This window comes from Malus domestica, chromosome 01, assembly GCF_042453785.1.
Source record: "Malus domestica chromosome 01, GDT2T_hap1".
NCBI lineage: Eukaryota > Viridiplantae > Streptophyta > Magnoliopsida > Rosales > Rosaceae > Malus > Malus domestica.
In genome coordinates, this window is record NC_091661.1 from 13919424 (window position 1) to 13935753 (window position 16330).

At 36.1% G+C, this 16330-nt stretch overlaps 4 protein-coding genes across 4 annotated transcripts; 3 read left to right on the forward strand and 1 right to left on the reverse strand.

Annotated features, from left to right (window-relative positions):
* Positions 1–1628: 1628 nt before the first annotated feature.
* Positions 1629–3008, reverse strand: LOC103448211 (putative U-box domain-containing protein 50). Its single transcript, XM_070823460.1, has 2 exons — positions 2652–3008; positions 1629–2336 (listed from the first exon to the last, which is right to left on the reverse strand). Exons 1-2 carry the CDS (start codon positions 3006–3008, stop codon positions 1629–1631), a joined length of 1065 nt encoding a protein of 354 aa, XP_070679561.1.
* Positions 3009–8473: 5465 nt separating this feature from the next.
* On the forward strand, positions 8474–9693 carry LOC103410884 (uncharacterized). The gene is made up of 2 exons (XM_008349533.2): positions 8474–9043; positions 9217–9693. The coding sequence occupies exons 1-2, from the start codon at positions 8474–8476 to the stop codon at positions 9691–9693; spliced, it is 1047 nt and encodes a 348-aa protein (XP_008347755.2).
* A 3112-nt stretch (positions 9694–12805) lies between these two features.
* LOC139197045 (uncharacterized) lies at positions 12806–13384 on the forward strand. The gene has a single exon (XM_070823530.1). The coding sequence runs from the start codon at positions 12806–12808 to the stop codon at positions 13382–13384; it is 579 nt and encodes a 192-aa protein (XP_070679631.1).
* A 111-nt stretch (positions 13385–13495) lies between these two features.
* LOC139197052 (uncharacterized) lies at positions 13496–14065 on the forward strand. Its single transcript, XM_070823569.1, has one exon. It carries the CDS (start codon positions 13496–13498, stop codon positions 14063–14065), a length of 570 nt encoding a protein of 189 aa, XP_070679670.1.
* The last annotated feature ends 2265 nt before the right edge of the window (positions 14066–16330 follow it).

A 16330-nucleotide genomic window follows, 5' to 3' on the forward strand; every position in this document is an offset into this window, starting at 1 on the left:
TGGGATTTCTAAAATAAAAACACAATCATGGATATGGAATTGATCTTTTGTAATGCCAATCTTGAGCGAGAGAGCGTAGGGTATGATTAGGGATTAAAATCTTATTCTCAAACTTCAAATTTGTCATCGGCGATGTATCATGCCCCAGTCGCAACCATTTTCCTATGGCTTCTTGCTCGTACGAAAATCCATCAGCCGCTATATGTGGATCCTTCATTACTTCCTGTATCCAAAATAAACATATTTGTGTCATTGTTTACTCTAGTGAACACCAACAAAAGTGGTCTCTACATATAGGGGTTGCAAACTCTTGTAAAATAAAGTAGGTTGGCAGACTTGAACATATCAAAGTTTACTAAAACGATATGCTTCCACGAATCTCTCTCTTTGGAATTGAGATTAGCATAGAATGAATATTGCTCGAATAAGAAAAAAAAAGTATGTTCATGCATTGAGAGGGCCAAGACACCCAAATACTAAACTAAAATTTTAGCATGCTCATATAAGTGGGTAAAGTGCATGTCTTTCTTTAATATATTCTAGTGAATAAAATATTGGGTTTTCTATATATGAGTCTTGAGTTTGAAATTCTCTTCTTCCTACCTAATAGTTTTGAATCCTTCTTTGATTTAAAAAAAAAAGAAAAAAAAATATAATAGTTTTGAACTCTTCCCCCTTAAATAGTTTTTTAAAAAAAAAAAGTTGCAAAGCGAGAATGCTAGGTAGTGATGCTACATCTACCACGCATTTGTATCATCCCTCTAATAGATGTAGGACCCGCAAATAGATGTGGGTCACATCTCTATTAGAGAGATGGTACAAATGATGATACAAATATATGGTAAAAATAATATTTTTTAATGCTAAAAGTTTTAATATATTAGTTTAACTTTTTGTTAAGTTGTCTCTTTTTTACTAAATTCAACCTGTAACTGATGATACAAATATGTGATAAAAATAATATTTTTTTAATGCTAAAAGTTTTAATATATTAGTTTAACTTTCCGTTAAGTTGTCTCTCTTTTACTAAATTCAGCCTATAACCATTCATCCAATTAATTTAACTCGTGGGCAATGTGGGGGATAGCTAGTCTGTTAGGGATTGATTTTCGAGAATTTCAGCTAAAATAGTTAAGAAATTTAGGTCATCTCACCCACAAGGCTTAAGCATAGCCTCATCTAGAATTATATTCTTGCAAAATATTATTTCTAAATACACAGTAACAGATCATACTCATATATCATCTTCAACCGAAAGAGACTAAACATAGTCCTCTCAATAATTTATTAGTTTTAAGTTTATACTTTAAATTTATTTGTTCATTTAACTATATTACCGTTGGATATTTTCAAATTTAACCGTTGAATTTGAATCAATTATTTCAAATAAGAAGCTCGGGCCAAAAAAGGGCTAAGAGGGGGTACATTTGGAGCTATGCTGTTGGAAGCAATATTTTATCATTTTTATGCTGAAGTAGCCAAACGGGCTGGAATAACCAACGTGTTAGAGATGTTCTTAGCTCAAGAGTATAGTTCGAAAGGACCCGTTTAAAATGCAGTTTATGATCAACAGGACACGAACACAAAAAAGATCGATACTTTTTAGGTCTACCAAAAATGGTGAGATATTAAACTCTAACCTGAAATATGGGGCATATGAAAACACTTGGGACATCATTGGTGACCTCTCCATGAACAATTCCCTTAATATTCAAGCCAGATCCTCCTCTTGCTACTAAAACATCAGCCCTTTTTCTGATTTCACCAAGCTCCTCCATTATTCTCCTTAAATCCCTATTGGGTCCATTGGTAATGGTTAAACACCTTAACACCAAGCTCACAAGTTCCTCTGCCAAATCCAATGGCCATTGCCCAGCCTTCTTATCTAAAACTCGAACTAATCCTTCCTTGTCCATTAGCATATCCTCATCAACCCAGTTCCTTCCAGTTAGAAGATTGAGAGTCAAAATCCCAAAAGCCCTTATGTCCCATACAATGTGGCTTTCGTCGTACAAGGATTGGTTGAGCCCTAAACCACTGACCTTGACCACGAGATTGCGGTCGAGGAGAATGTTCGATGGGCTGAGGTGACCATGAACAATGGGTTTCGGCCGAGCCATGTGGAGGTAGCATACTGCGGAGCAAATCTCCGCTGCAATGCGGATGCGGTCGTGCCACCAAAGGTCCCGGGCGAGGTTCTTTATTTCATGGGAGGAAACTAAGATGTCCCGTAAGCTACCATTGTGCATGTATTCGAAGACAGTAGAGTTTGGCTGGGAGCAGTAGCCCATCATAGCAAGCACATGAGGATGTCTAATGTCGCTGATGAGCTTCACCTGCACATGAAAATTAACCCTTATCTTGAACCTATATAATACGTAACGACGTTAAGGCATACTTGGTCATGACCAATTAGAAATTGATAATCATAAAATTGCTAGGATATTTGACATTATAAAATGTTTGTATTTTCGAATTGTAAATACTATCAATCATGAAGGATCTTGTTTAGATATGTAGTCGACATACACAATTTGGCAGTATAAGCATATATTTAAAAACATAAGTCTGGCAAGAAAACATTACTTTAGTAATTACTGCAACGTGTACATCCCATGAATATTTCTTTAGCAATTTATTATAGCAGTTACCTTAGCCTGAAAATCTTCTTGGGACAGTCCATAAGCTGAGTTAAGAACTTTGATAGCTACTGTGACATGATTGATACGCCCTTTATAAACACTGGTCAAATCAATTCCTGATTTCAATCTAAAACGCTCTGAAAATTTGTCGGTGGCCAGTTTGATCTCCTCATCTGTGTACTCTCTGAGACAGCAGCTCAATTCACTCAACCCTTCTGTCGTTTCTGTGGCATCCTTTTGTCTACAAAATTCAATCCTTCTTCGAAAAACATCTCTTTCTCGTCGTAGTACTTCAATGTCTCTGACCATGTCTACACGTTTCATCACTTCATTCTCCAGCTGGACCTTCGCTTGTGACTTCGCCATTTTGGAAATGTGGAGCTTGTGTGAAAGCTCAGATTGAAGCTCTATGAGTGACCTTATCTTGTTCCTGCTTTCTTGGATGTGCTTAACTTCTGCATGGAGTTGTTCTTTTTGTGTGTCTAATTCTTTTTTCAACTCTCTTCTGTTGTCACCCTCTTCTTTAACATGAACGTCTAACTCTTGAGCCTACGAAAACACTTTCCTTTTTAAACCATATAAAGTGGAAATAAGAATAAATCAACAACTTAAGGGAGTAGTTTGAGTACTATTTCTTTTCTAATAGTTTGACATATTATGTTGTGATATTTTTAATAATCATTCGATTAAATGAAATCATACCTCAATATGTGATTATATATACGAGTTATCTGGGGACACATGCGCTTGACACATATTTTGACACTCAATTTGTAAGGCTCAATTCGTAATGTATTTCAATGATCCAAACTGTAATATTTAGTACATCAATCAGAGATCATCCTTGCAAAAAATTTGACAAATCTAAAACCTTAAGACATTCATTTATAGTGAAAAAAATTAATGAATACGGTTCTACAAGGAAACACTAAATTAATTAGTCTAACGATCATACCATTTCAGATTTGAATGATTTTTAGTGGACACAAGGTAAGGCATAAGAGATGGACAGTTGAATTTTTAAAATATATTACGGAGTGAGTTCTACAAACACGTGTGTCAAAATGTGTATCAAAAATATATATCACCGAATGGGAAAGTTCATTTATGAACTCTCTATTCGGTTCCAACCAGAAAGTGTCTGACACTAATGGGGCGATAGCTCAAGCCAGGGAATCAAGGTCTCATCACGATCCGAACTCAAATGAGAGACTGAACCACATGATTAAGAATCATGTATAATGGTGATGTCATTATTCTCAAGGTTGCTTCTATGGATAACATATAGATATCCATTGTCTAGGCCTACTACTCAGCTATTTATGAAATGACTACAGAAGAGGTATCATCACTGATGACCAAGCTGATTGGCTCTAGTGCAAGTGGGAGATTGTTGGAAATGTGCCCTAAAACCAATCATATGATGATACTTTACGATCATTTCACATGTTAAACTAATCTAGTTTAATATCAAGGGCAAAAATTATTGTTTGAGCCGTCTCATATAAATGTTATACGCTTAAACGATAAGTCCAAGGAATATGTGATTGGGAGAATGCGATCTAAAGAAGTTAGATTCATGAGACCATTCTTTCGTAGACACATCCTAAACGTTCCTGATCATAGGATTGCCAATTGGGCATTGACAGTCCGTTAAGATCAGTACGTGCTGTGTCTTCTCTCAGGTAGAGTGACTAGTCTCGAGTCATTGGTGTGTGTGACATCAAGACAAGTACATAGGTGCTCAATAGAGAATGAGTTCACTGAACACGATCAACGAAGAGTTCTCATACTCATGTCACATGAGAACTCATGGTTGGAATAATGCAAAGTAGTCCTTTGACCTGAGGCATCATAGTTGTCTTGTGGTTAGGTCCTTGATCTTTGATTATGTCAAAGTCACCCAATCTGCGGGTGTCCACGGCATCGTCGGGGTTAAGCCACTTAGCCATGGAGGCAAGTGAATGCGCAACAAGGGGTCTCTAACCTTCAAACCGTTTGGGGGAGAATACTCTATGATATGATTAAGAATCTCTGGGCAGAGTATGAATGAGATTTAGGAAGTCGTTCCAAATCACATTCAAGGTAATCATATAAGCACACGAATCACATTGGATAGTAGACATGAATAAACTATCAAACCAAACAATGTGGTCAAGAGTATTGTATTAGAGAAAGACCGTATTGCATTTGTAATCCTAAACTGAATAGGTTCTCCACCTCTTCTGATTAGCTTGGGTAACCATGATATACTGCTAGGTGTCACTCATGGTTTGTGGAAGCCCTAAACGTGTATAATCACTAAAGGGAGAATTGAAAGTAAGTTTCAATTCACAATCGATTTGAAATGGTTTTAATCGCCCACTACCTCGCTAAAAAGAACCTAATGGATCGTACACCGTGTAAGGTGGAGATTGAAGAAACAATGGAGATGAGTAAGAATAATTAAATGGTTTAATTATTTATGGTAAGGATTAATTAATATGTTAATTAATCAAACGAATAAGTTCGTTAAAGACCTCGGGATAGTTTTGGACCTTAAGGCCCAATGGGCTTCGAACGTCAAGCCCATTGACTTAAGTTGTATGACAACTTAATGAATAATGATTCACAAAGGCCTAATTAGCCCAATAATACCCTAAGGCCGGCCATTTAGAGATGGAGTGAGTTTTGGACTTATTTACAAGTTTGCCAGTCCAATGAATTAAGGTATAAATATGACTTTATAGCCAAAATTTATTTAGGGTTTTCCTTTGGGGAAAGGATGAGAACATAAGCTCTCCTTTCTCTCTAAAGTGGCCGGCCTCCTTGGAGGGTTTAGCTAGCAATCCTACTACTCCAAGGTCACTCATTTCTTCTCCAATCTAACCTTGGTGAAGAGACTTAGAGGTTCTCAATTTTGGGAAATTGGAGAACCATTTCATCCATCCAAATCCATAGATCTAAGATGCAAGGAATGAAGGCCCTCTCTTTGGGTGATTAGCCTTTGCTTATGCAAAGAGGAATCTACAAAGGTATAATTTCTCAACTACCAAATGTTGTTTTAAGTTGAGTCAAGGTTCACCAATCTACTAGGCTTTGAATTTCATGGTTAATGTTTTGTTTTTGAGTGCATGCAAGCATGATTCCACCTTTTAATTATTAATTGCATGCTATAGATGTTGCTCAAATGAACATGTTTTTCACAATATTTCCTTCACCAGTAGATGAAGGTAGATATCAGAGATTGGTAGAAAGACTAATTTATTTAGCTCACACTTCCGGATATAGCCTATGCAGTGAGTATAGTAAGTCAATTTATGCACTCGCCGAGTGTGGATCATATGGCGGCTGTTATGCAGATTTTTTAAAAATCTGCCCTAGGCAAGGGAATTTTGTATAAAAATTTCGATCATTTAAGAATTGAGGGGTTTACTGATGCTGATTGGGCAAGTGATGTAACTGATAAGCTTTCTACTTCTGGATACTTTACGTTCGTTGGAGGGGAATGTAGTTACTTGGAAGAGTAAGAAACAAAAGGTGGTGTCTAGGTCTTCTGTGAAGGCCGAATTTAGAGGCACGGCACATGGAGTGTGTTAAGTTCTTTGGTTACGTAAGTTGCTTTAGGGTCTTGGTTTCAAACAAAATGAGGCAACAAATTTGTACTGTGACAATAAGTTGGTGCGAGAGATTGCAAAGAACCCGGTACAGCATGACAGAACAAAGCATGTGAAGGTTGATCGACACTTCATTAAGGAAAAGCTTGAGAAGAAGATTGTGTCAATATCGTTTGTGAACTCGGAAGAGCAACTTGCAGATAATCTCACTCATGCTGTGTGTAGTAGGCTTTTTAGTGACTCACTTATCAAGTTGGGCATGTATGACATCTATGCTCCAACTTAAGGGGGAGTATTGGCGTGAGTAATCTTTAGGAAAATAGGAATGTAAATATTAGAGTCCTTTAGTAGGAAGGATATCTCTTTGTGTTTTTTTTTGTTTTCCTTAAAGAACAAGAACTGTATGTACTTATAAACCAAATTATACAATACATGAAATTTAAGTCGTAAATTTTTATTACAACATCTCCATAGGAGATGTCAAAACTACTACGTAGACATACAACAGTGAAAAAATGGCAGTAAACTCTCTCCAACCAAGCCTTCAATTTCTTACGTGGCGCTGGGTCAATTGAAGGTAAAGCCTTTTACTGTCAAATTTGACAGCAAATGTCAAATTTATTAAATAATTTTTTAATAGGTTAATATTATATAATAAATATTGTTGTGTTTTTCATGTAATTGATTGGTTGCTTCAATTATTGTACCCCACAAAAAGATAAAATAAATTATTAAATGACATTATTATTTAACATATCAGGTGGAATAAAATATTGTACAAAATGTCAAATATTATACACCTCTTTTAGAGATGCTCTTAGTCGTCCATTTATGGATAATGCTTGCAATTCCCCCTTAGGGAGTCGTGCTCTTGCAAAACATATCTTCACCTTAAAAATGTCATAATCGGAACTGCTCAATATCTTATCTTCATTTGAAGATGATCCCTACAAAAAATCATTCAAAGTAGATATCATTCAGTCATTCAAATGTATCAGATAAATCAATAGTATAAATAGAAAGTCATGATGAACCGCGATTTTATTCCATATATTTAGATGACTAATGCACGATTCGAATAATTTTTTGTAGGAATGAAATTCAAATAAAGACTAGAAGATTGAATGGTTCCGATTGTAAAAATTTGCAGTGAAGATACGTTATACGTTAGTGGGAGAATAAGCTCGTTCCCTAGAGGGGAATGTAAGCATTATCCTTAGAATAATGAAATAAGATGTTAAACAAGTTTTTTTATTTCTAATTTAGAACCGTAAGTGCATTGGTAAATTTTTTTAACAAACTAAGTTATAAGAGAAATGCTAAGGGGACTCTCTCAAAGTGGGACTCTTCATGGATTGGACGACTAAACCTTAAACTTTTGCCAAAAAAAAATGAGGTGCCAAAAAAGTCCATGGAGAGTCCTACTTTTTAGAGAGTGTATCCTTAGCATTTCCCAAGTTACAAAACTCTTGCGTTGTCAAAAAATTATTACTTTGATTTTATTTGAAAACTTAAAAAGTTGCCCAAAAAGAACAGAAAACATAATAGTTAACATACGCACCATAATTAATAAACAAATTTATCTAGTTTCATATTATTATTCCTAGGATAGTACTTGCAACCCATCCATGCGAAAATGTACATATCACATGCCTTCCGAATAACATTATTTGCCGTACAAATTTCATAATCGAAACAATTTAATTTTCATCATTTAAAAGATCATTCTAAGACCATCCCCAATAGTTGGGATAAAAGCCAAATTTTTTAGCCCGGAAAATTTAGCTTTTAGCCTAGAAACAGCTTTTCTACTCCAACTCTTCTGTCCTAAAATTTTAGCCCGAGATTATTAAAGAATTAACTTAGGCTATTTTTTTTCTTAAAGTAATTTAAAAAAAATATATGTAGACTATCGTAAATTAATTTTATGAACATTTTAATCTAAAAATATTTAAATTCTGATAAATATTGAAAAATCACTAAATTTTCCACAAATCAAGCCTTCAACTTTCACCAATCTTTCAACCCTTGGCTAACCTTCAATTTACCAACCGTTCCACACCAAACTTTCAAGGTTCACCAACCGTTCAACTTTCATCAATCATCCTCTATATAAACATATGTCCAATATTAGTTGATCACACAATAGTATCTATATTCAATCATCCTCTATATTCACCAATATTTCAAATTTCAAAGAGTTTTTATTTCCTAAAAATCCTCAATATCTCATCAATGGGTGATAGAAGAAGGCATAGCATGGCAATGCAAATGGCACAATATCAAGCAAGGATTGAGATTAAAGATGCAGAATTGTTCAACGCCAAAGATGAACTTGTAAACTCGTTTATGAAATTTGAACACCATGGCGAATCTAGCCATCGCGGTTCTATCACGGGGAGTTCATATGTGCAGCGTGATAAAGAAGAATGTCATGACCGAATGATGAAAGATTATTTCATCGAGCGTCCAAGATTTCTTGCTCATGATTTTCAGAGGCGGTTTCGGATGAGGAGAGAGCTTTTCGAAAGCATCTTGAACGCAATTGTCAATCATGGCCACTACTTTGCAAGGAAGATAGATGTCATAGGCCGACAAGGTCTATCGCCTCATCAGAAGCTTACATCTGCTTTTCGCATGCCAGCTAATGGGTGCTCTACAGACTCAACTGATGAGTATTGCCGACTTGCGGAGAGTTATGTTATTGAGAACCTAAAGTGCTTCTATAAGGCAATTGAAGCCATATATGGAGCCATATACCTCCGCAAGCCAAATCGTGAAGACTTGAAGAGGCTTCTACGCAAGGCAAACAAAATAGGCTTCCCTGGCATGATAGGAATTCTCTATTGTATGCATTAGGAGTAATAGAATTGTCCTACTACTTAGGCTGGCCAATTCAAGGGCCGTCATAACAAACCAACCATCGTGCTCGAAACTGTGGCGTCTTACGACACATGGATTTGGCATGCTTTTTTTAGTTTCCTGGATCAAACAACGATATCAACATTCTTTGGTCTTCTTCTCTATTTGATAATGTTGTCAATGGATGGGCACCAGAATTTCGGTACAAGGTAAATGGTAATAGGTATGAGCTAGGTTACTACCTAACTAATGGTATTTATCCTAGTTGGTCTACCTTTGTCAAAAGTTTTTCTCATCCCGATAGTGAAAAGAAGAAATTATTTTCGCATAGGCAAGAGTCTTATAGGAAGGATGTGAAGAGAGCATTCGGGATCCTACAAGCTCGATGGGCCATTGTTAGAGGGCCTGCACGATTATGGCAGACCGAAGACCTCCATTCAATCATGATGACGTGCATAATTTTGCACAATATGATTTTAGAAGATGAGTACATTGAAATTGAAGAAGATTCAAATGAAGATGTGGATGATGACCAACCAACACATGCGAGAGCTATTGCAAGAGATGTTGAATATCTCGCTCCAACCACATGAGACCCGACAGGATAGGGTCACCTTAAGTAAGTATATGAGACGTTTAAATAGAATTCAAGCTCCTCAATGTCATGACACACTCCACAAGGATTTGGTTGAGCATGTATGGTGCCGAGAAGGTGAACGTTGATGATGTTGGTTAAGCATTTATGTAATAATTTTAAGTGTACTATGTTGTTATTTTCTAGTAATAAATTTAAGTGTCTTCTTGTGCAAAGTATTTTGTCTACTACGTTGGATAAATTATTGAATGGAGGTTGAATTATTGAAGGCATTTATTCTACATCAAAGTGTGGAATAATAAGTACAATAATTATTGAAGGCATCTAGATTAATAGAAACAATAATTAATAAACCACATAAACTTAATACAACCGATAATTCATAAACCACATAATTAATAAACTACGTAAACTTAATACAAACGGCAATTAATAAACTTAATTAATAAAGCACATAATTCATACACTACATAAACTTAATAATCATATCCACCATCTTCACTTGGTGATGGACTTCGTACAGGACTTGGGATATAGGGTTCAGAGGATTCATCATCTTGAAACATACTCCTTAAGGCAGACTTTCGCAAAATTTCTTTGCTTACCATGTAAGAACTTCTTCCTCTCTTGAGTGTATTTGCTAAGGTCCTCCATCATCAAATTAATTTCAAACCTTTATTGCTCCTTATCCGAGATTTCCTTCATTTGCAAACACATTCGGGCCGTTTCTTCTTGGCGAGCACTATGTTCGTTTAATTTTGCAATTCCGGTAGCAAAGTGTCCACTCATTAGATCTTGGGACTTCCTTTTTCTCTTTGCTTCATTTTGCTTATCTCTTCCCGAGAGCCTTGCAAAAGAAGGAGATGGGGTCATTTCATTGACATCTTCATCTCCGGCATTTGTATGTGCGGCTTACGTGGAAATAATCTTCACCATTGTTGGTCTGCATCGGTTCCCCACCTCAGACAATCCTTGAGGACGTCCCAAGCATGTTGCAACTTAAAAACTTGCTTTTTTGGTGTTACTCTTGTCTTGTAAATTTCCATTTCTTTGTCACCCTATGCAAAAAATACATAAAAATAATTAGTTGCAAAATAATATTATGTAAATGACAAATAAAATATCAAGAACAAAACTCACAATTTTTGTGGCGCTTCTTCCACTAGCCATGCCAACCACGGCTCTCTCCAAGCTTCCCTTCCATAAAGTGCATGCTTTGTTGATAGTCTTCCACCGATCATAAACACCACCACCGTCCCGCCCGCCGCCATTGCAACTTTGCAATGATTTTATCCCATAAAACCTTCTTATTTTGATTTGTGCCAATTGCACCGTCTTTGCTAACAGAAACCCATGCTAAGCATAAAGCACCATCTTCCTCACAGGTCCAATTACGACCTCTAAAATGCTCTCTTGTCATGTTGAACAATTTGGAAATGGAAAGATAAATTGGAAGAATTGTAGGAGAAATTTGAGTTTTGTGTGGATGTTTGAACAAATGCATAGGTATTTATAGAGTTTTTGAGTTAAATGATTTTTTTTAATTATTTTAGCTGTTGGATTTAAATTTGGGCCGTTAGATCTTTTTTTTACCATTAAATTTGATTATATTCGATCTCAACCGTTAGATTCAATGTATTTAAAAATAACATATTTTAAAAAAAAAATTGAATCTAAACCGTTGGATCAACCAACGGTCCAAAAAGCCCAATCGTTGGATGTTAAATATAGCCGTTGGGTTGAATTTGGTGGCCGACACACGGGCTGACAAGGGGCCCACCCTATCGAGAAACACTTGCAAGCCCACCACGTGTGGGCCGTTGGCGTGTAGGTGGGCCGAGACTGGCCCAAGTTCCAGCAAGTCCACGCGCATGGGGGGGATTTGGCCCAACTTTGGCATTTGGCTTTTAGCCCAATGTTTTAGCTTGGGTTGGGTTGAGTTTGAGGGGAAATTTTGGGGGGGGTAATTTGGCTTTTAGCCCACCATTGGAGTTGGTCTAACAAAAAATTATTTGAAATGGAGATTATTTAATATTTTAAATATATAAAATAATTGAACAGTTCATCATGAATACGTTCTTTAGTGCTCAAACAGTCGATTTGTTTCATCTATTTGAATGATTAACGGATCTCCGATTCGAATATTTTTTGCAAAGATAATTTTGAAATAAATAGTTTCGATTATATAGTAAAAAGATTTTATTCAAAAAATATGGAAGAGGTGCAATCTCTTATTGGTGGAAAGCAAGTATAACCTTCGTTACTATCTAGTTCTTTATATCGTATGTCAAATGAGACCTTAAGAGCAACTCCACCCTTGGAGCCCTCCCCCCAGGCAATCCACCATTCAATCCACCATGTGAACAGTAACTACCCTAATAAACAGTAACTGCCTTTTGCATCTCCACCGTTGCACTTGAATAGCCCTGACAATAGGCAATAAAATATTATTAATTTTTTTTTTTACAAAATAATACTAAATAAATTTATTTGTAATTTCGAATAAGATATTTTAAATCGTTCTCGTTGCGCCACGTGTCATTTACCCAAAACGACTATTATTGGTCATAGATTTCGACAAGATTTTTATCCAATGTCATCATGCCACGTGTCGTTATCTTTTCAGAATCTTTGAAGATAGATTTCGATCAAATTTTAAATCGTTCTCGTTACACCACGTGTCATTATCTGAAAAGATAATTATTGGTGATGGATTTTGATAAGATTTTTATCCAATGTTGTCGTGCCACGTATCGTTTTCTTTTCAGAATTTTTAGGATAGATTTCAATCAGATTTTTAACGAATGATGGCATGCAACGTGGCACTATCTACAACCTAATCATTTCATAATCCTCCATATAATCCATCATTCATCCTTTTAAATCTCACACCAATTTTCTCAATATCTCTATCATTATTCATAGTTTCTGCTTCCTTCTTCACCAAATCAAAATCTGTATCATTATTCATAGTTTCTACTTACAATGTCTTCTTCTTCAAGCATGATGTGGGAAATCGATCAAGAAGAGGAAGACTTGTTTAACCAATCTGAAGGAATGTTCAATCTCCATATAGCCCAAAACGAAGAAGGAGAGATGACGAAGCAAGAATGGCCAGAGACTCACATTCTTGTCGAGTCATCCAAGTTATGGCTCAAATATGCAGGCCCACCCATTCCAGAAACCTTGATAGAAGCAGGCAACAACGAGATGTGGAGCTGTTGGACGATTATTTTGTCCATAATAGTGCATTTCCTGATACATACTTCAAATGTCATTTTAGAATGGAACGACATTTGTTCAACAAAATCATGATTGCTGTTTGCAACCATGATTCTTACTTTGTGCAAACGAATGATGCTGGTTGTGCTATGGGTCTCCTTCCTGAGCAAAAAATTACTGCTGCGCTGCAGATGCTTGCGTATGGAGTATTTGCAGACCAAGTGGATGAGATAGCGAGGATGGGGAAATCAACCATTCTTGAGTCCCTGATGAGGTTTTGCGGAGCAATCGAATCTATCTACACCGCAGAGTACCTCCAGAAGCCTACTCACATGGACTTGGAAAGACTTCTGAAGAAGGCCAAGATGCGAGGTTTTTCTGGGATGATTGGGAGCATTGATTGTATGCATTGGACATGGAAAAACTGTCCAAGTGCATGGCAAGGCACTTATGGAGACAGAAAATGAGCAAAAAGTATCATTTTGGAGGCGGTGGCATCTTTTGATACATAAATTTGGCACGCCTTTTTTGGGGTTCCGAGAGCTCAAAATGACCTCAACATCCTTGCCCAATCCCCAATGTTCGATGATGTCCTACAAGGAAAGGCACCAAAAGTCGCGTATAAGGTCAACGGACGTATGTACGACGGGCCATACTACCTAGCTGACGGTATTTACCCAAGGTGGTCAACATTTGTCAAAACAGTGCCACGTCCGCGAAGTGCAAAGGAAAAACACTTTGCAAGCTGTCAAGAGGGGTGCAGGAAGGATGTGGAGTGTTGTTTCCTTATCATCCAAGCTCGCTGGGCGATCGTCAGGGGTGCTACCAGATTGTTTGATGTAGAGTCGCTTCGATCCATCATGATGACGTGCATCATTCTTCACAACATGATTGTGAAAGATGAGTACGATTATGAAGCCGTTGATGAATATGAGCCAGACACGATAAACAATTCAAGAACATGTATATATTATGCTCATGACGCCACCGATAAGCCCGTGCAACATGAGCCATTAAAAAGGGATGGACGTTACAATGAAAGGGTCATTCAACGATATACTGCATTTCAATGGCCAGACATGCACAATGCCCGGCAAAATGACTTAATAGAGCACCATTGGGCATTGAAACAAGCTGAAGATAATTAAGTTCATTTAGTGTGTTTTTTATTATTTGGTATGTTTATATAATTTTATTTGGTGTGTTTTATTTTAGTTCATTTAGTGAGGTTTTTATTATTTGGTGTGTTTATGTAATTTTATTTGGTGCATTTTATTTTAGTTCATTTCGTGAGTTTTTTTATTTGGTGTGTTTATGTCATTTGAATAAAGATTCTCTTATAGTATAAATATATTACCATATTAAATAAATTTACTCTCACTTTAAATAAAGTACTAAATTCAATAAATTGGAAACAACATAAAATACTCAATTCAATAAATAATAAAGGGAAATTTTATTTGAACCCATCTAACCTCTTACTACACCCAACTTAAATTCTAAAACAAGATGAAATTAAGAATAAAACTAAAATCTATCCATAAACCCATACTCAATAATCAAGTTCTACCATCACACAATATTTATCCTACATTCATTCTGACTAAATTCCTAAGAGCTGCCACAAAGCCCTACGATCACCTAATAATAAAATCTGGTTGCTTTTTGTTTCCTCTCTAGCTTCATGTTAACTCGATTGGCAAGAGCAATAATTACAAACAATATCATCATAAGAAACAAAAGAGTCAGAAAGCTTTCAACACATCGAAATGTTTTCCATGTCATTACGAGTGCATGTCTAAAGTGTGAGTTCTCTTCTCGTTATTTGTTCAATTCTACTTCCAATTCAACTATATATGCCTATAAAAGCAGCATATATCGCTCAAATGAAAATTACTGCCATGATCCTTCAAGAAAACGTGATGAGAAGTTTTACTGAAATTTACTTTCACTAAGGTGTCCACACAATTTTACATGATTCAAATTCTAAAAGTACTAGTTCATCTGCTTGCCTAGCAACTACTAAACTGTTTAATCTTGAATTGCAAATTCATCACTTAGTTCCACGAATCACATTCAAGCTAGCTACTTGGACTATATTAAGAGGTTGGCGAAGATCATTTCCTAACAATCTTGCACTCCAAACCGACGTCACAAAAGTTTAAAAAACAAATTGTTGTTGTTGATCAATTCATCTATAACAATTGGTTGTCATGACAAAATCTTAATTCTTCATTCACTCATTTAGGATTTATTTTCTAAATGGGTGTAATGATGAATTTTTCTATATTGAATTGAGTTTGTAAGGGTAGTTTAGATAGTAAATTTGGGTTTAAAGAGAGATTGATTCTTTAATTAAAAATAATTTGGGTGTAAAGAGTAAGTTGGGTTTGGAAAGAGGTTGTATGGGTTCAAATAAAATTTCCCAATAATAAATTACAACCCAAGGTGATTGGAAAACTATGGGCTCTGATTACAAAAAGTACTCTATTCATCATCACTTAACCAATTTGTGGTGCTAGGATGATCTTTTCTTGTCGTGCTAGGACCATCTCCTCTTGCTCTCGCTTCTTTTGCACGCCTCCTACGCACCACATCCTCTTTCTCCGACTTCCAAAAATATTTAGAATTTGAAGACTTCCCTTCTAAAGGCGTGTTCATAATCTCACAATCTCGTTGAGCCATTCTTTCTTCTCTAACCAGTTCCCTTTCTTGCCTAAGTAGCTCTCTTTCTCTCTCATTAGCTTGAAATTCTCTCTCAACAGCTGCAGCTTTTACCTCCTCTCTAGCTTTATCAGCCTCAAATTTCGCCATTTCCCGTGCCAAAGTCAATTCACTATGGCGAGTAAGTTCTTCCATGTACTTTGCATAATCATGCTTGGAAGCACTTCCTTTTCTCTTTGAAGCATTCTTAACTTGAGGCCTAATTGGATAACGAGTCGAACCTGATGCTTGTTCAGGGATGGGCGTTTCGGGCACTTTTTCTGCATCATCTTCATGCGAGCCATTATCAGGTGTAGAGTGTAGAGGGGTGTTGTTCATGACAACTTCTGGACCGACAGGCACAACTCTGAATTTAGGACAATCTTTGAAAATATTTCAACATTCCCACCGATTGAATGATTTATTTTTTGTTTTGGTTTTGGCATCATACCAAGCTTGTGCTTGAATTAGCTACACAATGGGGGAGAAGAAATCATTATAATCAAAGTAGGTAACAAATAAATAATACAAACAAATAATTATAATCAAAGTAGGTAACAAATAAATAATACAAACAAAAAATTATAATCAAAGTAGGTAACAAATAAATAATACAAACAAATAATTATAATTAAAGTAGGTAACAAATAAATAATACAAACAAATAATTACAATGTAAATTTGGATATAGTACAAACAAATAAATAATA